At 35.5% G+C, this 25,125-nt stretch overlaps 1 protein-coding gene across 1 annotated transcript in view; it reads left to right on the forward strand.

Moving 5' to 3' along the window:
* Positions 1 to 25,125, forward strand: part of LOC150100645 (dihydrolipoyl dehydrogenase, mitochondrial) — a 233,655-nt gene that overhangs the window by 83,369 nt on the left and 125,161 nt on the right. The window contains exons 5-6 of the mRNA XM_090402080.1: positions 2,860 to 2,960; positions 14,260 to 14,403. Coding sequence (XP_090258206.1) covers positions 2,860 to 2,960; positions 14,260 to 14,403 — 245 coding nt within the window. The remainder of the gene's footprint in view (positions 1 to 2,859; positions 2,961 to 14,259; positions 14,404 to 25,125) is intronic.

Here is a 25,125-nt window from a genome sequence, read left to right on the forward strand (position 1 = left end):
TCGAATTTTACATAGGCCCACCCCTTCACTAAAAAAAATTTAGCGAGAATGTGAATGAATTTTTTTTTTTTTTGTGTGTGTGTTTGTTTGTCTGGTGCTCGTTCTCTGGGGTGGACGTTAACTAGTTTTGTTAACTTTCCTAGATCTCTGGAAATATCTCACTTGATGGAACTCTCTTCTTTCGGTATTTTCCAACCTACTGTCTTCTCCTCTCTTCCTGGGATATTACTGGTATCTCTGACTTGATGTTGTTTAGGTCATTACTTCCTCTCCATACTCGACTTCTAGGTAGCCGTAGGAGTCAACTTTCATTTGTGAAATTGACGAGAGGATGTCTGTTGTAGTTCCTATAATCCTTTTCAATAATGTTCACCTCTACGGTATGATTCCTGATTTCTTTCTCAGGCTCCTTCTCTTCCTTCCGACTGTCTGCCACCTTAACACTAGAAATAAGGTAGGCTTCATTCAGAACCTATCCTGAGGATGATCCCTTTCTATTGAGGAATCTGGCAAGGTCTCAGTGTTGTCTTTGCGACACACATAGCTTCATCTTTCACACTAGAAATAAGGTAGGCTTCATTCAGAACCTATCCTGAGGATGATCCCTTTCTATTGAGGAATCTGGCAAGGTCTCAGTGTTGTCTTTGCGACACACACAGCTTCATCTTGCTTATTCTGAACCCTACCTTCATCTTTGTACCTGTTTCCCTGATCCCTTCCAGTTCTGACTTCCAATGTCTGCATCCTGTGATTGTTTCCCCTTCTACTGGATGGTCTAATTCCCATTAAGGAAACATCGCCAGTGCTGAAATCACATGAGAACTTGTTTTTCTTTAGGAAATCAGTTTTTAAGATCACCCGAACTTTTGGACGGGGAGTGTCAGGAAGAATCAATAGCTCTTGTGAGACATTCATATTAAAATCAGGCAACCTCATTTTTACCCATATCTTTCTCTGAGCCCATATTGTGGGACTCGAAATTCCCGTCAGTTTTACAAGTCTCCTTAGCATAGTTACGCTGTCTGGATTGTGGAAGCTTATTCTTTTGAAAAATGCCTCGGTAATCACAGAAACTTGAGAACCGGTATCCAATAGAATATTGCATGGTATCCCTTTTATTTCACTCCGAATGACCATTATGGAATTCTTATTCTGCTCTCTAATTCCTTTCCTCCTATTCCTTGGCCTGTTAGTAGGGTGGCAGCGAGTGAACTCAAAATTGAACACATACTGCATGTCTCTAGTGGGGTTTCTCTTATTTTTGAAACAGTTCCGGGCGAATATGCCCAAACCTGTTACAATTGTAACACTGGAGGGGCTCTCTCCTGTTCTTCTTTTCATTGTCTTCCCCCTCATGATGTGAGGTGTTCTTGAAGGATTTTTCTTCGAGCTCCTCCAACTGCTTGATCAGTAAATTAATCCGTTCCAAAATAGGTTGTTGTAGTCTTTCGGCCTCCTACTTTATCAGTGACCGTAATTCCCCCATGTCTGACAAGTCTACACATTTCTTATTGATTAATCTCCTATGATCTGCTTTGTTTATTACAATTGTATTGGTTTTGTCCTCCTTTTTCTCCTTTCAGTGTTCTCTTAACTTTCTCATTTGGGCATCTGGATCCTCTTTGGATCCAGATGCCCATTTCGGATTTTGAAATAATTTTCTTTCTTAATGGCACGTACTTGGTTAGCACTCAAGGTGGGATGTAGGTCACCTAATCTCTCTTCCTTCTCCTTCACTGCAAGGAAACGCTCTTCTAAGTTTTTGATCTTTTTCTTGTATGCAGTTTCCTTGAACTCCTTTAATCCCAGCTTGAACTGGTGGAAAACAGCCCAATCGAGGTGACCCTTTTCTTCCTCGGAGACGCTTAGACTATTTGCCAAGTTTAATAGTCTGTTATAAAATTCAGTGTGACTGTCTCCTTTCAATCTTGAACGCATTTTTGCAGTTTCCATAGGTTAGTACCCATGCTTTGTACCTTGGAGAACTGGGAAGTCAGGGTGGCCTTGAATTTCTTGTATTCCAAGGTGTCTCGGAGAACCGGAGTTGAATGCAAGAAATTCTTGGCCCTTCCGACCAGTTTATTTCTCAGTAGGATTAGCAACTGGAAGTCTGACAAGTTTCCTAATCTCCTAAGCTCTTCAGCAAAATTAATGAAGGACAAAACATCATCGTGGTCTTCTCCAGAGAATTGTGGGATGATTAGGTGAGAGTTGATTGTTCTAAAAAACTCTCTATCACCCATCGTGTTACTACTTGTGGCTTCCGAATTCGTGTTATCCACATTCATGCTTTACAAAAATTAATTTTTCAGAAAATTTAAAATTGTCACTTTGATCTTTATTCAAAACTGTTTCAATCCAAATAATTTAACTTAATTATTGTAGATTTTATCCTGTCGACTACTGCACCAATGTAAACATTTCTTGGTGCACTTATTTTGTAATTGGCTGCGCCATTGTAATATTTTCTGCGTGTGAGTACTTACCACTTGCAGCCTATTTTCACAAATGGCACAGTTGATGACAAGATTTAATAACTAATAAAGAAAACAACTTTTCTTCAGTAGTATCCCTTGAAGATGCATATCAAAAATTTGGTGGTGGTATTTTTAACAATCAACTCCACAGCTCAACAATCCTTAACATTTTTTGGACCATTGTTTGGCCATGAGTTTTATTCGTTTCTATATATATATATATAAATATATGACCTATATCAGTGGATTTTATAGTGATTCAGTGCAGTTCTCTTTTTATTGATTAGAATAATACAAGAAAATAATCCTTCAGATATAGACTGATTGCTGATTATTTTATTTATTATTTAACATTATAGAGATTAAAATCTTATGTTTTTAGTTGATGGGGTTCGACTTAATCTGGATAAAATGATGGAACAAAAACAGGGTGCAGTCAAAGCTTTAACTTCGGGTATTGCACATTTGTTTAAACAGAATAAGGTATGTGCTAAATGATCTTTTTTTAATTTTTACTTTTGCAGTTTCCTTTTAATGTTTTGAATTTCAGTTTATCAGTGTATAATTTATACAAAGCCATCAGCATATGCTATAAACAATTACCAACAGAATTAGATTTTGAGAATACTCACTTCCACCCCTGTTTCTCACTGGCTGTACAAATGTGTGACAAAAAAGGTGGCAATACTGAATTAATGGAGTAATGGATAATATAGTATACTAATGTACTAGATCAGGGGTGTTCAACCCATTGATCACGGAGCGATTTTTGGTCAATCTCTTGTGTATTCCTCCTTACTACAAATTTAATTAAAACTGAAAACATAATATTTTATTTATCATTATTTTGTATTATTTTTAATTCGCTTTAAGTGTATTGCTATTGTTTATTTATTTTTCGTTAAAATTGTCAAATCAGTAATTTTCTTATAAGTCTGGGTAAATGAATTAATTTGGATCAGTGGAAGCCGAACAGCGAGCTGAGTGAATATGATTATAAGCAAAGTGTAAAAACTCGATTGTAGCTTAAATATTAAATATTCCAAAGCACATTACATTGATTTTTTACTTAGGTTAAGTCCCATGTGAATATTGTAAAAAAAATAAACTTTGTCTCGGTATAGTTTGTATTAGATGTTTTTGTAAATAACTCTTTTGAAGCTAACTGTATATACTGCTTTAATAAGAATATGTTAGAGTGTTAAAAACAAAGGCAATGTTTTAGTCGCCGAAGCTGTACATGGCGGCATTAGAAAGATTGTTATTGAAACTTGTATGTATGAGAAAAGCTTGCAGGCTCTAAGTGTAAACATCTCCGAAGTCAGTCAGAAAGAGTTCAAACAACTTTCCGATGGCCGACAACTTACAATCAAAAGAAAGCGGAGGAGAACCAAAGGCGTGCTAAACTTGAAACTTAAGATGAAAGACTCGTACCGATTCTTTAGGGGGGTTGCCCAACTTCATGCGAGGTCTCAGAGAAGGCCTAATAAAAAGGGACTGAAGCAAGCAGAAGGGGACCCGGTTCCAGAATTGCTGTCAGAGAGGAGGCCGCCCGGTCCAGAGTTGCCGTCAGAGAGACTGCCCGGATCCACATTGCTTGAGAGGAGTTTCCCGCTTCCAGAAAGGAGCTCCTTGGTTCGAGACTACTTCTAGGCTGCAGACAAGGTTTCAAATTGCTGAAAGGAAGAGTTTCAATTGCCGGAGAAAAGTTTCCAGGCCATAGAGGGATCCAGTTAACAGTTGGCAGCAGTTCTTGCAGTTGAAAGGGCAGAAAAAGAAGGTGGTCGTCCAGGCATTTTCGACGAGCCCAAGCAGAGGAGAAAAGGCAAGGGAAATTTCCCGAAGCACCTTTGCTCGTAAGTTTTTCTTTTCGCCATGGGAGAGTAACCTTTTGTGCTGGAGCTGAATGAGCCCACAGCCTGCTACGTTCCCGATGAGATGCAGCCGAGCCAAAATTTCCTGAAGAAGATCTGAGACTAAAGAATTGCCATAGAACTTTTAGTGAAAGACTTTTGACTGAATGTGAGATACAGAGCCTTTGTAAGTTCAAAACTTTTATATAATTCTTATTATAGTTGATACAAGAAAAACTTTTGAGATATATGTTTAATAGTAAGAAATATCCATAAGAGAATCAATTGGCATGTTAGAGGTTGATATCAAATGTGTAAAGATAATTTAACACAGATTTAGGTAACCTCTTTACGAGTAAGCTTAGAGATTAATAAGTAAAAATTTGTAAACTGAGAGTAGGTAACCTTATGTGTTAAAGAAAGTATTTAATGTTGAAGAAAGAAGGTTCTAATTTTTGCTAAAGAGTTTTTATAGATGGATGGAGAAAGCAATCTCCCTAACATTAAAATTGTGTATATTTCATAGTAATGTAAATAATTGTCATTTGACTTTCTTGTTAAAAGAGTGCTGCCTGTTTGTTTGTTTACAGCTGCACTGTTTCTAAAATAAATCGGACTTGTTGAGCGGGAATCTAAGTGAATTGGCCAAAGCGTGAAATTAAGGAAAAGAATAGACCAAGACTGTTTGTGAAAGTTTTTATGTAGGAATTTGTGTTAGAGAAAAGAGAGAGAGAGAGAGAGAGACATATTTCAGCCGTATATTTGAGTTCTTTTTGCTAATCAAAGATATTAGTGGTGAAGTCTCGTTTTAAATAAATTTTCTAATATCTTAGGCATAAGACTCGTAATGCGAAAGGTAGATAAACATAGCACGTAATAAGATAAACAGGAGAGATTCTGAGAGAGAGAGAGAAAGCATGCACAGCAAATTAGAATAACGGAGAATAAAGTATAGAGTAAAAGACATCACAAGTAATTAATAGAAATTACAAGTATACAAAGTTAAATAATAATAAAAGCTTATAATGTCGCTGTTTGACTGGATAACAAAAGTAGACGTATAACAAAAGCACATCGTATGCATTTCGTTTATGAGGATAATCATGAGTGTATCAAAGAAATCGAAGATGTATCATTTTCATAAGGCATGGAAAACTGATTTTTTCTTTACAATGGTAAATGGAACGTGTTGTTGTTTGATTTGTGATTCATCTGTAGCAATTCCAAAAAAAAAAAGCAATATCGAGAGACATTTTCATTCGCTGCATGCAAAATATGATGAAGATTTTCCCCAAAATTCCGGAATATGTAAATCAAAAATTATAAATTTAAAGGCAGGACTTTCTGGACAACAAAATATGATTTTGAAAGTAATAAATAAACCAATACCAGTCACTATTGCATCTTTGAAAGTGTGTCATTTATTAGCAAAAGCAGAAAAGCCTTTACTGATGGAGAGTTAATAAAAGAATCGTTTCTTGCAGCAGCAGAATTTTTATTTTCTGATTTTAAAAATAAAAATGAAATCATTTTGAATATTAAAGATTAACAATTTTCCAGAACAACGGTTATGAGAAGAGTTGAAATTTTAAGTGCCGATCTGAATACTCAGTTAATGTCAGACATTCACCAATGTGTTGCGTTTTCATTACAATTTGATGAATCAAATGACTTCACTGATATTGCTCAGTTAATGATATTTATTCACATGGTATTTCAAGATTATTCAAGTAAAGAAGAACTTTTGAAAATTATACCATTATTGGAAAGGACTAGGGGAGAAGGCATTTGATGAATTTGTGAAACAACACAAACTTCTGCTTTTTAAACTTGTGTCTGTTACTACTGATGGTGCTCCTGCAGTGATAGGTAAATCAGGCTTCATTTCATTATGTAAAAACGATGACAAACATCTAGATTTCTTAACGTACCACTGTATTATTCACCAACAAGTGCTGTGTAGTAAAAGATTAAACACAAAAGATGTTTTGGATATTACATTTAAAATTGTAAATTCTGTTTGAGGAAAAGCCCTGCAACGGCGGTTATTTAAATTACATGCAGATGATGATAGGGAACTTCTGTTGTACAATAATGTTTGCTGACTCAGCAGAAGTCAATTTTTAGAAAGATTTCTTGTATTAATTAACGATATAAAAATTTTTCTTGATGAAAAAGGAGATATTTATCCACAATTGAGTGATAAAAGATGGTTGTTACACTTATCATTTTTAGTAGATTTCTCTACGAAATTAAGCAATTTAAATTTAGACTTACAAGGTAGAGATAAAAATTTAATTGACATGTTAAGTTCAATAAAAACTTTCCAAAAATACTTACTTTTATTAAAGAAAAATATAAATGACCGCGAATTTAGACATCTCCCATATTTATTAAAATTTTTTGAACATAATCAAGAAATGCTTCGCTATGGTTTAAAAGAATTTATTCGTGAAATAGTTTGAGGACACTGGCAATTTGGAAGCACGTGCAAGAAGCGGGAGATCCAAAAAAACTATTGCAGTTGTGCATGAGGTCGAACACGAGACCAACACACAATCGGCAGCTTCCACACATGGGGAATGCAGTGCGCGTGAAATTTCAAGATGAACTGGCATTTTGTACGGGACTGTGTGGTGATCACTCAGGATCATCCTCAAGAGGTATCCTGACAAAATCCAACACATACAAGAACTGAAACCAACCAATTTCGAGAGACGTCATGAATTTGCAAATTAGGCTTTTCAACAGATGGGAAACAATGTGGACTGGATGTCAAATGTCCTGTGGTCTGACGAGGTGCACTTTTCGCTTAATGGAAGTGTAAATGCACACAACTGCCGCATCTAGGCGAGAGAGAACCCACACGTGATTGTGGAAAACCCCTTTGCATCAGCCAAAGGTGACAATGTGCGGGTTCGCTGTGTTATTCATTATAGGCCCCTTTTTCTTTGAGGAAATCCACAGCGGTACATTTCGAACTGTTTCTGTCACAGGCGAGCGTTATGCAGCGCTTTTAAGAGACAGCATCATTCCTTCCTTGCAAGAGAGGCAAGTGCTCCATAGTGTAACATTAATGCAGGATGGGGTGCCTCCACACATCACAGGTGCTGTCCAGCACCTGCTGCGATCGACATTTGGCAATGACCATGTCCTCAGTCGATCTTTCCCACACGAATGACCACCAAGGTCTCCAGACCTTACACCTTGTGACTTTGGTTATGGGACTATTTGAAGTCACAGGTGTACAGAGGTCGGCCGACGTCATTGGCCATGTTGAAAGAAGCTATTCGCCATCATGTCACAGGAATTACAGCTGAAACCCTCTTAGATGCTGTGCAGAGAGTCATGCCATGTCTGACGTTCATTCTCATGAATGACGGCCGTCACATTGAACATTTGTAATCCTAGCTGCATTGCGAACTGTGCTGCGCCACCTGTTGGTGGCAAATGTAACTATTCTGGCAATAAAATTTTTTGTTATTAAAAAAAATCCCATGTCTTTCTGTGCCTTTCTGTGAAAATTGCATCGTGCTACTGTCTATATTTTTCGAATGATTGAATTTTTACTTTTTCTGTTACTTTTGGATCACCCAGTATATATATATCATCATCATCAAATTCCTGACATGTACTCTCAAGAGGTGTATAGGATATGATAGTACTACATGAAAAATTTACAACATTACTAACTTCCTATCTACAATTTTCCTCCAAATCAGTTTGTTTCTTGTCACGACTCCAACATTATCAGATCTTATATTTGTATAGTCTAACGTACTTTGTACCGTATCAATCCACCTCTATCTTGGTCTATACTAGGTCGTTTTCCTGCCAAACTAGCAGAGAACACTTGCTTTGCTAATCTTTCCTTGCCCATTCTGTTTAAGTGCCCATACCACCTGAGATTAGCTCTGCTAACGTATTCCTGGATGCTGACAATGTCAAGTTCTTTCCTAATATCCTCATTTTTAATATGATATTGCCATTGATGCCATCTGTTCATGCCTCTAATCTTTCTCATGACTCTCATATCTGCAGTCTCTAGTCTTTGGTCAAGTGTTTTACTTCTGACCCAGCTCTCAGATCGATACATTAAAACTGGTTTGAACACTGTCTTGTATACAGCTAATTTAGTGTTCTGACTAATTTCTCTCTTATTCCATATGAATTTATTCAATTGACTTCCTACCATACCAGCTTTGTTGATTATGTTGTCTATTTCCATATTTAATTTACCATCTTCACTAAAAATCGTGCCTAAGTAGCTGAAATGTTTTACTTGTTCCACAGGTTCTCCATTCAAAACACAGTTGACATTTTTCAATGATTCTACCTATTTTCATTGTCTTTGTCTTTTTATTACTGACTTTCATACCATATCTATTACAACAGTTATTCAATTTCGTCAGGGAATTTTGCAAACTTGTAGCGGATTTATTTAGAAGTATAACATCGTCAGCATTAAGCAAAGAGCTGACATTAACATCTCCAATTCTGATATTATGTTTAATACCACTTTCCTTCATAATGTGATCCATATAGGTAATGAATAACAGATGGGATAATGTACATCCTTGTCTCACACCAGATTTAACATTAAACCATCTTCCTGTACTTCCTTCAATTCTAACTGCTGACTTGCAATTCAAATAAAGACTAAGTATTGCTTGATATAATGCCCCATTGACACCATATAACTGTAGCGTATTGAATAACTTCTCTCTTGGCACCTTGTCCTATGAATTTTCCAGATCGACAAAACTTAAATACAGATCTTTGTTATATTCCCATGCTTTCTCAACTATTTGTCGTAAAGTGAAGATCTGATCCTGACAGCCACTATTTGTCTTGAATCCAGCTTGTTCTTCCCCAAGCTTTTCTTCCACAATTCTTCTCAACCGTTTCTCAAGTATACTGGCATAGATCTTGCCAGGAACACTCAGTAGGGAAATACCTCTGTAATTCTCACATTCAGTTTTATTTCCCTTTTTATATGTGCTTACTATTAGAGCTCTACTCCAATCATTAGGGATTTGTCCCTCTGTCCAGGCCTTCTGAATTATGCAGTGCAGCAACTGTAAGACTTTTATACCACCATACATCAGCATTTCTGGTCGAATATCATCTATTCCTGCTGCCTTTCCAATTTCAAGCCTTTGATGGCTTTTTCTACTTCAAGTATGGAAATGTATTCCTGACTGCATGCCTGGTCAGTGTTTTTTACCACTGTGCTGTCATCACTGCTTGTTTCATTTAGCAGTTTTTCAAAGTAATTACTCCATACTTCAAGGATATCTTTTTCTCCTGTTTTCATTTTACCTTTATCATCTCTAACTCCTTTTACAGCACTCTTTCCTCCATTCCTAAGCTTCTTCAACAACCTCCAGAATATTTTGCCACCTTCTTGATATTTATTTTCTATGTTCTTGCCAAAGTCCTCCCATAACTTTTGTTTAGCTAGTTTTACATAGTGTTTATCTTTCTTACATTTGTCTCTGTATTGTATTCTGTAAGAGCACAAGCTGACTTATTTGCTAGGAACTTTTAATATGCTTTCTTCTTTTCCTTCACTGCCTCTTTAACTTCCTGTGTCCACCATGGAGTTCTGATTTTTCTATCCCTACAGACAACTTCCACATGCCTCTCTCTAGCTGTATCAACCAAGGTTTTCTTCAAGGTTTGCCACTGAATCTCCAAGGTTTGGTTCTTGTTCTCAAACTCTTTCATTTTTTTTTTTAATGATCTTTGTGTATTTTAGTCTACAGTTCACACCTGAGATCTGCACAACTTTTATTCGCTTTAAAATTTTCTTAGATGTCATTCTTTTCAGTATGAAATTCAATTTTATCCTACTCAAGACTAAATAGTGATCACTTCCAATTTCAAATCCCTTGTGCACCAGGGAGAAAACATCACTATCAGCAATAACATAGTCAATGAGACCTTTCTTATTCCTTGCCTCTTCTCTCCATGTGAATTTGTGCACATTTTTATTTTGGAACATGGTTTCTAGTAATAACCAGTCCATGTCCTGAGCAGAAATCCAACAGGTATTTGCCATTATTATTAGCTTTGCTCTTTTTTCCAAATTTTCCCAAAAGATTTTTGTATGTCTGACAATCACTTCCTGCTCTGCTATTTAGATCCCCAACAAGGACCAACTTTTCCTTTTTCATTGTGTCAGTCTTTCTCTGGAGCCTCAAAAAAATTCCTCCACTTCTACCTTAGTAGAGTCTTCTGTGGGACGATAGGCTCAAATAAGTCTCATTGTTCATTTCCCCATTCTGATATTTGCCCACATCACTCTACTTGAGACTGCCTTCCATTCAAGAAGATTAGCCTTGTATTTAGTGTTGAATGCAATGGCTACTCCTTCTTTTCCTTGTTTGTCATTTCCTGAATATACCATTTTGTATTTATTGCTCAGAATGATCTCGCCAGTTTTTGTCTTTTTTGTTTCAGTCACCCCTATTATGTCTATCTGGTACTTATCTAATTCCTCAGCTAGCTCCATTTCTTTGCCATTCAGGCTTCTTATGGTGGTAGTAGCGATCTCTAACTCTGGTGATGTTGAGTTGGGGTGTTTTTTCAGATTTGTTCCAGTAGTTGACTTTTCGCTGTTCACCCTGGTTCCCTGGTGAAAACAACGGGGGCCTTGGGCCTTGTTTAACACCGGGCGACGCCCCAGTTAAAGTTATCATGTGGTGCATTGATTTTAAAATCGACATGTAAATTACAGTGGATGGATATTTACTGTAAATAATTATACATAATAGATGCATTCATGTATATTAAATTAATTATGCTCCTTTATCTCCTTCTTGAAGCACTTTGACCAAAAGTCATATTCTCCATAGAATTACAAATAAGCAAATAATAATCTTATTTTGGCATATATCTAACATTTAAATTCTTATTGGATACAAAGCAACTTATATTGCTATTCTAGAAATTAAGCAGTTTGATCTTCAGGGGTGGGGGGGGGGTCCTCACTTCCTAACTCTCAGAGCTGTATACTGTATTTTCACATTTTCATTTCTGAAAGATAATATCAAACAGTGCCAAAAAAAAAAGAAATAGAAATATAAGAAACAGAATTTAGCTATAAGTCCTGCAGTTTCATTTGACTGTAAGAACTTAATTTAATAAAGTCAATCATGAATAAAGTTGATCTAGAGATTTGATAATCTAAATGGTGCCAGTTCAGTGCAGCGAAATGCAGAAATTTAATCTTTTGGATAAAAAGTCTACATGTTGTGGATTAAATTGATAAGGCTAGAGTATGGATAGAAGATTATGATGAGAAGAGTTGAAATTCAGTAACATTTGCAAAAAAAAAAAAGTCAACAAAATAGCTCAAAAGAGCACATGGGGGGTTAAGAAACACTGATATCCAGAGATGTGGAAGTTATTATTCCTCTTTTATAAAGCTGTAATTTATCTTATCCTTCCTGTATCTACTGTGCACAGATTTTGCTTTTTAAGTTTCTAGGAGATGAGGAATGACAAAATGGAATTGATTTGTGAGGTCCATAAGTCTTTAGAAATGAAACATTTTTAAAGAATGTTTTGGAGATTAATTGAAAAATTTTCCCTTAATATTAAATGTTAAATACTGCAGCTATCCACCTTTTTCTGATTAATGTTATCAGAAAAAATCATCCTATAATTAATATTTGAAAGGATATTACTTGTTTTGGTCATCTTTATCTCAGTAACCATGTCAGTGTGATATTTCTTCATTTCCTCTGCTACCCCTCTCTCTTTTTCTGTTAATGCTTTTTACAGTGCTGATGGTCATGCAGTACACATGTTTTTTGTGTGTTGTGTCTCGAACTGTTAACATTATATTATGCTGTTTAGTCCAACAGTTCTCATGCTGTTTTATGAAAACTTTGAAATTACATTAAAAATGAATTGTAACTAAAAGTGCATCATAACAAATCCAAGTAAATAAAAAAATAATTTAAGTTCAACCTATCAGGTCTTACAGACTTAGTGGATTGATTGTTAGTGATGATGGAATATATTACCAAATAAACACGACAGGCACAAAATGAATTATCATCATGGGTGACTTTAATTGTCTGAATATTGATTGGGTAGCAGTGAAATCTCAGAAGAGTGAAACTGAATTTATTGAGCTGTTGCATTCTGAGTAATATCTGAATAACTCAAGCAACGTGACAGAAGGAACTTGAGGTCAAAGAGCATTAGATCTGATTTAGTGTCATAAGTGGTTTTAGTTAAAGGCATGACTGTTCTGCCTTAGGTTAATGACAGTGATCATGCTGTACTAGAGAAAAGTGGATACAATATGATACTTTAGGCTTTGCTAAGGCATTTGAACAGGATACGTGGAAGTCTCTTTCATAAATTGGAGAATATGGAATTGGATTATAAAATAATAGTATGGATGAGAGGATAGCTGACTGATGAATATGAAAAAGTGGTATGTGGGGAATTTGAGCATGCAAAATTTAAGTGTGACCAGTGGTGTTCTACAGGGATCATTCCTTGTTTGGTTTTTATTCAATCTTTGCATTAATGACATTGGGAATTATTTAACAGTTGACATATAGCTGTATGCATGCTGATATTGCAAAGATAGGCAGGATAATCAGGAATAGTTGTAGAATGATTTGAATAGGTTGAAATTGTGAGCACATGAAAATGGTTGTCAGTTCACTGTTAGTAAATGTAAAGTCCTGCACTTTAGTGTAATGAGATATCCAGTAGAGTATTATATTGACGGGATTATGGTAGAAGAAACTGATCAGACTAGAGTCTTTGTTTTTTGTAGATAATAAGTTTAAGTTCAATGGCCATATAGCAAAGATTGCAAATACAACTTGGAGGATAATTGAAATTGCTGAAATGAATCTTAACATGTCAGCATAAGGAAATCTATTTTGCCTCTTTACAGGAGCCACGATATGACCTCATTTGGACTATTGTGCCCCAGTCTAGTTTCCTGATTTCCATGGTGATGCTGATATAGTGGAGAGTGTTAAAGATATTAGGATTGTGGAACACAGATTATGAAGATCAATTTAGAATTTGTGGCCTGCAGACATTAACAAACAGGAGAAAGAGAGGTGATATGATTGAGATTTTTGAACTTCTAAAAGGGTCATATATATGCTTGTATTCTGTATAACATACCAGTGGGTGGAATTTTTCATTTTATAGAGAGTAAGGAGAAGACAAGAAGGCATCCATAGAAGGAGAATGAATGCAGTGAAGAAGGGAGTGAGAGCTAGATTTTTCTCTCATAGAGTGCATAATCAAGTAAAGATGTGACAGCAGCTGGTGTTGGTTATATGTGGCCTCCCTTGATGAGTCCCTGACTTGTGGTTATTCTTAATAATGATGATAATATTTACAGTATATATATATAGAGAGAGAGCGAGAGAGAGAGAATTCATTGTAAGGCTATCATTTTTAATTTATGACCCTAAAACAAAGAAACAATAAGGAAACAATATGATAATTTTGCTTGAAAAGATAAAGTAATCTTTAACTGATAATCTAAAAACAGCAAGATTACCTTTACATCAAAATCAAGATGGCTTGCTCAGTGATAATGTTTAGAATATTGAAATATAACAAGAGAGTGGCATTCTTGAAATGATATTTTTCATTTATTATGAACACTTGCAAAATACTTTGATTTTAAATGTTGCTTTAATGTGTGTTTTCTTTTTTTTTTCTTTTTTTTAATATATCTTCCCTTCTATTTTTTTTGTATTTAAAACTGCATTCTACAGTCTTCAAAACTGTTGCAGAGATCTTCTAAAGCATAATATAGTTTAAATGTAAATAAAATAGAAATTCACACTCATGCATACACACACAGATATGAAAGCTTAAAGTGTTGAAGAATATGTAATGCTGCTCTTTTAATATTTACTTGTCTTTTTAAGGTTATTCATATACAAGGCCATGGAAAAATTACAGGAAAAAATGAAGTTACTGCTGTAAAGAGAGATGGTTCATCAGAAGTAGTAAAAACAAAAAATATTATTATTGCCACAGGTTCAGAAGTATCACCATTTCTTGGTATTGAGGTAAAATTTGCATTTGAAATGATATTCTATTGTATGTCAAATTGTATAATTCAGATGAATTATAAAAGTTACTTTTTTTAAAAAATATTAATCCCACATATGAGAGATTGCAAAACCTATAGTATGTTAATGGTATTTATGAGCAAGTGGTAAGAACCTGCTGATATTGTTCTTGAACAGTCAGAAGTTATAGTCCTCAGGGAAAATAGTATGAGGAAGACTTCCATAGAACAGAAGTGGATGGAATGAAAAAGGAGGCTGAAAATTTAATTGAGTAGATTTGAATCTGGATATTGAATGGATGTTGACCAGCAGCTATATATATTTTTATGGGCTTGGAGAAATAATGGAAGCAATTTCAGCAATTCGGTATCTGTGAAATACCTATTGAAAAGACAGAAACAGAACATCATGGAGAAAGTGATTGGGTGGGTCTGTTAGACCAAGAGAGGAATCATATATAAGCTGGATTGCCCTTTTCTGATAACATAAAGCATTTTGAGAGAGTGAGCAATATGCTAAGACCAGGCAGATTTGAGATTTATATAGTATTAACAGGTATAGATAAGAAAAAGCAGAGGTCTCAAACAGATAAAGACATCAGATGTTTTGGAATCCAAGAAGGCTATTAATGCGATTTGTTTTTTGCTAGACATGTGAGTCATTGCAAGAAAAAAAATATGATCTTGCAACATGATCGAAGTGTTATCACTGATTAGGAAATATGTTCATAACATTGAGTTAATAATTCATTTTCCTTGTGAGAAAAGACACTTTGCGTCATGCTAATTGAACCATACTGTGTTGGCACACTTACATGACCAAGATTTGGATAGTGGTTTGGTGGGATCTGAAGAAAGCCTTCATTCCTGCAAGAATTCTTTCAGTTATTTGGTCAGAGCTAGATTGGATTCCATAACTTAAGGAACAAAGAGAAAAATCATAACTTAAAATCTATAATGAATTTTTATGCAATTTAGTGAAAAACAGTATAATATGAGATGTGAAAGAAACACCCATAAAAATTATCAGTAAATAATTTAATTCGGTAACAAATAGGTTCATAAAGACAGTGTTCAAAAACAGCATTCACAATGATGTTTCATACTGTTTATAATGGTATCCAGAAGTTCAGTTTGTGATTACTCCCAGATAAATTAGAACATAAATAGTATGGATAGTGGCTAATACACGAAATATTGCTTAGAGTCGTAAACTGAGGTTTTGTAGTTGAACTTGAGAAGAACTTGTAGTTATGGGGACTGAATGTATCCATATTCTTGAGATTTTTATGTCATCATTATTGCTTAGATTAGGATGGTTAATTAAAATTTCACAGACTTCTTAAATTTGCATTTATGCCAGGTTTTTGTATGATGTATGGAACAGGTACCTTTCCAATCAGTTTGGTGTAGGATGTTGGAGCATGATCCAAGAAGCCTGATTTACAAACTTCTTTTTTTTTTCCACATGACCAATCTCATTTGATTTTTAACTTTTTTTTACCCTTAGATTGTCATCTGAAGCCAATACTTCAAAGGAAACTGTGATATCACAGTTTCCCTTAAATTACTGAAGTGAATTTATTCCAGCAATCATCCAAATGTACAAAATCAGTACTTTGGACCTTGCTAATAGGTTAGTTCAAGAACAAAGTGATATTGTCTTTTTGGAATCTTGGAAAGTTGCTTAAGTTATAAGAAGTGGCACCAGTGCCACTCCTTTTACCTTAAGCAACTGTAGCAAGTGCATGCTGTTCAGTATGCATTCAGCAGGCCCTTGCTCAATCAAAAATGGGTTCTTCTCCAACAAGATAGTGCCAGACCACTCACATGTTCAGGTGTAAAAAAAAAATATATATATATATATATCATTAGAGAGCACAATTCTTGAGTGCTTTGGTACTGTTATACTGTTATTTGTTTTGAGATGCACTAGACAACCTGATATATTCTTTGCCAAGTGTTTGTTTGCAACAGCTTTTCTTATTCTGTTTTCTGTTATGCTTTCATGAATCACACGTAATATTCACTAAGAAAGTGCCTATTTAATTTTCATATTCTGTTTTCATGGAATATGGAAAAAACTTCTTTTCTAATCAAATGTGATTCAGCTTTCTGACCAAGCTGTCTGAATTACACAATTTAGCCAGCATAAAACTTTTATATACTCAAACTATCAAAAAATCATGAATGAACATGTCTATAGATGTGATGCTATTCTAAAGGAGAATGCATTTGCTATAGTGAAAGTTAACAGTGGCTCTGTAAACTATCTGTATGTATTTCAACTGTCTTACATTATTTAATTAAACTTCGTATAAAGTTATTTTAATTTGCATTTTTGGAAATTATGGAGACAACTACCGTGTTTGAATAAAAACTTTAGTTTACTATTACTAAAATTTTACAATTCGACGTTTCGACCTTTATGTTAAGGTCATCTTCTGGAGCGTACAAATATACACTGGAAACAAGCTATACCACAATCATACTGGTTCGTTAAAGACACTGACTAACCGCTACCACAATTGTTGGCCTGACCTCTGGTGGGAAAAAAAAAAAAAATTTTTACATCCGCGCTAAAGTCCTATTATTTGTGTTGTCTACTATATACATATATTAACATTATATTAACATCATTCCAGCCAGTTGGAGTGGAATGGTTTATAATAATAGCAGATTGGCTAGAGTCCTGACTTGTGTTGAATCTTTCAAATTAGGTTGGCTGAATGTGTGCCATCCAGATCCTTGGAATTTTCATACCATCTTTGTTGTTGATGTTTGGGTGGTTTATCAGGATTTCGCAGGATTCTTTAAATTTTCTTTCGTACCATGTTTTTGTACGGTGTAAGGAGCAGGTGCTTTTCCAGTTGATTTGGTGTAAGGTGTTGAGTGCGTGGTCTGAGAGGCCTGCTTCACCATAATGGTTATATTTAATGTGTCTAATGTGTTCTTTTTTGCGTATAGGGATTGTCCGTCCTGTTTCACCAATGTACGGTAAGTTACAGGTGCAGCGGATGCAATAGACTCCAGGATGTGCTAATGGGAGGAGAGGGTCCTTAGAGGAGCTGAATATAGTTTTAAGTTTAGTGGGTGGTTTAAAGGTGGCATTAAGGTTATAATGTTGTAGGATTCTGTTGATTTTTTCGGATAACCCTTTAATGTATGGGATGGCTATGGTTTTACTGTAGTCTAGATTCGTTTTTGTTGTGGTTTTATAGAGTATTTTATTGACAGTATTTTTGTTATAGCCATTGTTTATGAATGTGTCACTAATGATTTTTAGTTCTTGTTTCAGGGCCTGCTGGTTAGAGCAAATAGTTGTGGCTCTGTTTTTAAGGGTGTTTATGACTCCATATTTTTGTGCTGGGTGGTGATATGAATTCGCATGTATGTATTGGCCCGTGTGTGTAGGTTTTCGGTAGACCGTGAAGGATAGATTGCCTGAAGGAAGACGTGTAACTAGTGTGTCTAGGAACGGGAGCGAATTTTGGTTTTCGATTTCGATGGTAAATTGCATGCGTTCGTGTTGTTTGTTTAGGTGGCTGAGGAATGTGTTTAGCGTTTGTCGACCGTGCGGCCAGATCGTGAACACGTTGTCAACGTATCTGAGCCAGATTGTCGGTCGAAGCGTGGCGGAATCAAGAGCCCTTTGCTCAAAGGTTTCCATGTAGAAGTTCGCGATTGGGGGGGATAATGGTGAGCCCATGGACGTACCTTCCTTTTGTAGGTAGAATTTGTTTTGCCACACGAAGTAACCGGACTTTAGTACGTGGGCAAAGAGGGCCGTAATGTCGGGCGGAAATTTGTTTTGTAGTAGGAGAATTGTGTCATTGATGGGGACATTAGTGAAAAGGGCAGAAACGTCAAAACTGACTAATAAGTCGTCTTTGTCGAGTGTTATGTTTTTGATTATGTTTATAAAGTGTTGTGTGTTTTTTATGTAGGAGGGGGAATGACCTACCAACTCCTTGAGTGTTGCCGCTAATTTCTTGGCTAGGTGGTAATTGGGACTGTCTATTCCTTCCACTATTGGTCGAAGGGGCACATTTTGTTTGTGTATTTTCGGAACCCCATATATTCTGGGGGGGCGGGCGTAGTGGGGTTTGAGTTTTTTAACTGTGTCTGGTGGCCAAGAAGTGACGGACTTTAATAGTTTTTCTGTTTTGTCCTTTATCCTCTTTGTTGGGTTATAATTCACCATTTTATATGTGTTGTTATCGGCTACTAGTTGGTTCATTTGAAGTATGTATGTTGACCTGTCAAGGACAACAGTGGCACTGCCTTTATCAGCTTTCGTTATTATTATGTTTTGTTTGGCTTTTAACGATTTGATTGCTGCTAATTCTGTTTTAGTCAGGTTATTCTGTATGGTTTTCTTGGTATTTAGGACATTACTGGTTTCTAGTCGTATTTTGTCTGCTATGTTGTTAGGTAGGGATCTGATGCCTCTTTCAATGTGGTAGATAAAATCTAATTTGTTTACCTTTTTAGGCGCTATTGCGTAGTTCAGTCCTTTATTCAGCAGCGTGAGTTTGCCGTTGTTCAGGGTGTGGCTTGATAAGTTGATCACATGGTTCTTGCTTGTCGGTGGTTGGTCGCTCCTTGTCTCCCTTGTTTGTTGTTCATTGTTGTTTCTTGGGGAGGAAGTCCTCTGATTGGCCGCCATATTTTGCCGTTGTTTCAACCAGTGGAATTTTTTCTCGAGTTTTTCTTTGTTCTTTTCCAGGGTATGCTTGGCCGAATTGTTAGTAATTCTTTCAAGTGTTTGTAGAATGTCTTGGTTGACATAGTTGGATAGTTCTAATTGTAATTCAGAAACTAGATTTTGTGTTGTAGCTAGGTTTCGGCGGGCTGTTTGGATCTGTTCCCTAAGCATTGCTTTTTCTGTGCGGTCATAGATACGAAGTGCCTTAGCGGACGTAAATTTCTTTTTTAGCCTGAAACCTAGCTACAACACAAAATCTAGTTTCTGAATTACAATTAGAACTATCCAACTATGTCAACCAAGACATTCTACAAACACTTGAAAGAATTACTAACAATTCGGCCAAGCATACCCTGGAAAAGAACAAAGAAAAACTCGAGAAAAAATTCCACTGGTTGAAACAACGGCAAAATATGGCGGCCAATCAGAGGACTTCCTCCCCGAGAAACAACAATGAACAACAAACAAGGGAGACAAGGAGCGACCAACCACCGACAAGCAAGAACCATGTGATCAACTTATCAAGCCACACCCTGAACAACGGCGAACTCACGCTGCTGAATAAAGGACTGAACTACGCAATAGCGCCTAAAAAGGTAAACAAATTAGATTTTATCTACCACATTGAAAGAGGCATCAGATCCCTACCTAACAACATAGCAGACAAAATACGACTAGAAACCAGTAATGTCCTAAATACCAAGAAAACCATACAGAATAACCTGACTAAAACAGAATTAGCAGCAATCAAATCGTTAAAAGCCAAACAAAACATAATAATAACGAAAGCTGATAAAGGCAGTGCCACTGTTGTCCTTGACAGGTCAACATACATACTTCAAATGAACCAACTAGTAGCCGATAACAACACATATAAAATGGTGAATTATAACCCAACAAAGAGGATAAAGGACAAAACAGAAAAACTATTAAAGTCCGTCACTTCTTGGCCACCAGACACAGTTAAAAAACTCAAACCCCACTACGCCCGCCCCCCCAGAATATATGGGGTTCCGAAAATACACAAACAAAATGTGCCCCTTCGACCAATAGTGGAAGGAATAGACAGTCCCAATTACCACCTAGCCAAGAAATTAGCGGCAACACTCAAGGAGTTGGTAGGTCATTCCCCCTCCTACATAAAAAACACACAACACTTTATAAACATAATCAAAAACATAACACTCGACAAAGACGACTTATTAGTCAGTTTTGACGTTTCTGCCCTTTTCACTAATGTCCCCATCAATGACACAATTCTCCTACTACAAAACAAATTTCCGCCCGACATTACGGCCCTCTTTGCCCACGTACTAAAGTCCGGTTACTTCGTGTGGCAAAACAAATTCTACCTACAAAAGGAAGGTACGGCCATGGGCTCACCATTATCCCCCCCAATCGCGAACTTCTACATGGAAACCTTTGAGCAAAGGGCTCTTGATTCCGCCACGCTTCGACCGACAATCTGGCTCAGATACGTTGACGACGTGTTCGCGATCTGGCCGCACGGTCGACAAACGCTAAACACATTCCTCAGCCACCTAAACAAACAACACGAACGCATACAATTTACCATCGAAATCGAAAACCAAAATTCGCTCCCGTTCCTAGACACACTAGTTACACGTCTTCCTTCAGGCAATCTATCCTTCACGGTCTACCGAAAACCTACACACACGGGCCAATACATACATGCGAATTCATATCACCACCCAGCACAAAAATATGGAGTCATAAACACCCTTAAAAACAGAGCCACAACTATTTGCTCTAACCAGCAGGCCCTGAAACAAGAACTAAAAATCATTAGTGACACATTCATAAACAATGGCTATAACAAAAATACTGTCAATAAAATACTCTATAAAACCACAACAAAAACGAATCTAGACTACAGTAAAACCATAGCCATCCCATACATTAAAGGGTTATCCGAAAAAATCAACAGAATCCTACAACATTATAACCTTAATGCCACCTTTAAACCACCCACTAAACTTAAAACTATATTCAGCTCCTCTAAGGACCCTCTCCTCCCATTAGCACATCCTGGAGTCTATTGCATCCGCTGCACCTGTAACTTACCGTACATTGGTGAAACAGGACGGACAATCCCTATACGCAAAAAAGAACACATTAGACACATTAAATATAACCATTATGGTGAAGCAGGCCTCTCAGACCACGCACTCAACACCTTACACCAAATCAACTGGAAAAGCACCTGCTCCTTACACCGTACAAAAACATGGTACGAAAGAAAATTTAAAGAATCCTGCGAAATCCTGATAAACCACCCAAACATCAACAACAAAGATGGTATGAAAATTCCAAGGATCTGGATGGCACACATTCAGCCAACCTAATTTGAAAGATTCAACACAAGTCAGGACTCTAGCCAATCTGCTATTATTATAAACCATTCCACTCCAACTGGCTGGAATGATGTTAATATAATGTTAATATATGTATATAGTAGACAACACAAATAATAGGACTTTAGCGCGGATGTAAAAATTTTTTTTTTTTTTCCCACCAGAGGTCAGGCCAACAATTGTGGTAGCGGTTAGTCAGTGTCTTTAACGAACCAGTATGATTGTGGTATAGCTTGTTTCCAGTGTATATTTGTACGCTCCAGAAGATGACCTTAACATAAAGGTCGAAACGTCGAATTGTAAAATTTTAGTAATAGTAAACTAAAGTTTTTATTCAAACACGGTAGTTGTCTCCATAATTTCCAAAAATGCATTCGGATCACCGTGCAAGCCTAAAAGAAAGGGTTATTTTAATTTCTTTGTATTTTAAAATTATCGCATTTATGTGAATGTCATTATACTATAAAAAATTCAAAAATTTAATTAGTTCTTTATAAAACTTGTGCATTTGTATACATCAGCCCCACAGTGTCATGATTTTGAATTAATTGAATGTGAAACTTAAATTATTATAAAATAGTCTTATTCAAAATATTGTAATTTGAAGCTTGCAATTGTAGTTTGAAAAACCTTCTTTCAAAACTGAATGAATTTCTAATTAATGAGGAAAAAAACCTTGCCTTTTTAGATGAGATTGTGTGATCCTTAAGTGTTTCAAGCAAGACACTTAATTAAGAGTTCATTATAATGACAAGCTATCACTCACTACCTTGAACCTGGATTATTATTCAGGAAACAGAAAAACATGTGAATATGGATGTCAGCTATTCTAAAATATAGCCATTTGGACTTTTCTAGTTTTCAGAGAGCGAGATGAATGTTTCAAGTATGCAGTTTAATACAATTGAAGTACTGAAATGAAAAGAGATAAACGATAATTTTATCAAGTTGAACAAAAAACTACAGTTAAAGTTTGAGATATCCTTTGTGCTGGTTGTCCAAAAATGATTCTGGTGCTGTGCATTTATTTTAATTGTTCAAATAAAACAAGTCAGTTTATATTGTTTTCAAAAGAGAAATTAATGCATTTCTGTTATTTGCAGAAATGTTTTAATTGTAGCCACTCAAAAAAAAAAAAATCTTGATTTTTCCTTTTTATCCTTTAAAACAGAGGTCGGCAACGCAGTGCCTGTGGGCACCATGGTGTCTACAATGAATTTTTAGTGTGCCCTCAGAGAAATTATTGTAAACTGGTTTGGAGCGTGCAGCGTGGATTGCAGTATATCTGAGAGATGCATTCATTACTAGTATGTGCTAAAATGCAAGCAAACATAAAGAAAAAACATTGCAAATATAATACAAGATGGTACAAATTAAGTGAACATTGAATCCAACATTATTTCATAGCCAAATATAGAAACTACAAGAGCTTCATGGCGAATATATAGAAACTAAAAGTTTCAGCAGATGCAAGCATAAGTAGTGCCTTATGGGCAACTCGTAGGAAAGGTGGAGCAAGCTCCAGACCTCTTTCCTTAGTATTTTCCATAAATGTAAAGCACATCTTGCAGAGGTCAGCAACCTTTTTAATATGAAGAGGCAATATAAAATTTGAAAATTATGGAGGGCTCAAGACACAGGCATTTTTTTCTCTCATTTCAGGCTTAGAAATTCTATGATTAGTTGTTTTTAAGAAAAATGAGATTTCATATTTAAATGTTATTTTATTTATCTCGCTTTTACAACATATTTTTGTCACATATGAATGAATATAAAATACCATTAAAAATAAAAAATGAATACAAAAAGAATATTCATGTTAAAAATTAGCATGAATCTGTCAGATGAGATGTGAGCGGCTTGCTTTATCAATCATAATGGCAAATATATTCGTTTATTATGCAATAATAGTGTGGCAATTTCTAAAAAAACTGATATAGAAAGACACTTCAAAACCATTCATGCCAATTGTAATTTTAAGTTTAATTATTTAGATCAGGAGGATTCGGCAACGCAGCGCCCACAGTATTGCGCCCTTCATATGAAAAAGGTTGCCGACCACTGCTCTAAAACATTCGGACTTTTTAAAAGTTGATCTCAGAGTTATAATTGAAACAGCAAGTTGTGGTATCAGTATACTTGTGTGAACTTGAATTGTTGCTAACATTCAGCATCATTACTTCTAGGCAATACCAAACATATTCAACTAATATAACCTGCAAGTGAATACCATCGTTGGCTTGTTAGCTGCATAAACAAATACAAAATTTATTTTTTTCATAATACAATACAATACAAATACTTATGCTTTTCCAACCATTTATATCAATTTCTTATTCAGTTAATTCAGGGCTAAGTTAATTTAGTTTCAACTTATCAGCCAGGAATTTCATTCTATGCTAACTAGCTTATAAAGTAAATACATCTGGATGGTACATTCCTTTAATGCATACTAAAATAACTAATATAGATATTTGTGGTTCTGGAATTTTTGAGTGTTTCTGGAATTAACAAACTTCATAAAAAGAAATTAAAATACTTGAAGAAACATCTTGTTCATTAAGAAATTGTTTATTCCTGTATTTTGCTAGCATATGTAATTCTGCAATGATTCAAGACACATATTGCATGCTTTTAAATTGAATTAACTTGTTGGTTTATTGTAAATATAGATGTTTAGATAGTATCTCTTAGTTCTGCAAATAATTGTGATTGTATGTAGAAAATAATAAATTTGATTTCTTACATGTTACTATAGTTTAGTATTATTTTAAGATATATTGCTGAACCTTCATAGTAATTTAAGATATCAAAGCATCTCTGATGTGATCTTTGAGCATTGTTCGAAGAGTGGGTTTTAGAAGTAACTTGATAGTAGTTAAAGAACACTATGATTTTCTTTACTACTGAGAGTGAGACTTGATAATGCTTAATGTGAATTAACTAAATATATAGAAAATCATTAAATAGCAGTAAAAGTATAACCCTAGAGGCAAAAAGACAATTGTTTTGTGGGGTAGAATTTGTTTAAGCAGCAAATGTAAAGGAGAATATTTTATAAAGTTAAAAAATACTAGCAGTGCTGCCATGACCTTTATAGGAATGCCATTTGAATTGCACTAATAAAAAGATATTTCCTGTATTTTACATGCAAAGGCATTTTAGCCAAAACAATACTTGGTAATGATCTACTTTTATTAATATAGCGTTTTTTAGAGTAAATTTATAATAATAATAAAAAAAATTCTTTTGCTGAGGTAGTAACAATTATTTTTTCCCTTCATTATGCCACTGTTCTACCATTTATATTTATATTCTTTACAGTTTGAAGAAGTAGGGTGTTATTGTATTCAGAAATGCAATAAAATTCCAGCTCTTCACTTTCTCGGAAACCAAACTAAAAATTTTAAATGAAGTAATCCATACCTTGAGATATCATTCTGGAGGAAAATTGATATATATATGCACAGTCTTACCATAAATATTGTTACCCTCACACTGTCCACAGAATCGTACAAGTCCTGTTCCATTAATGGTGGTGTGCACATACACATTTGCCTGTTTATCAGTAGAGAAAGAGTTGTCTAGGTGTACAGATTAACAAACAGTGGGGGGGGGAATTATGAGAACATTATAG

Source organism: Typopeltis vanoorti, chromosome 12, assembly GCF_054136105.1.
Source record: "Typopeltis vanoorti isolate ZY-2024b chromosome 12, IOZ_Tvanoo_1.0, whole genome shotgun sequence".
Classification (NCBI taxonomy): domain Eukaryota; kingdom Metazoa; phylum Arthropoda; class Arachnida; order Uropygi; family Thelyphonidae; genus Typopeltis; species Typopeltis vanoorti.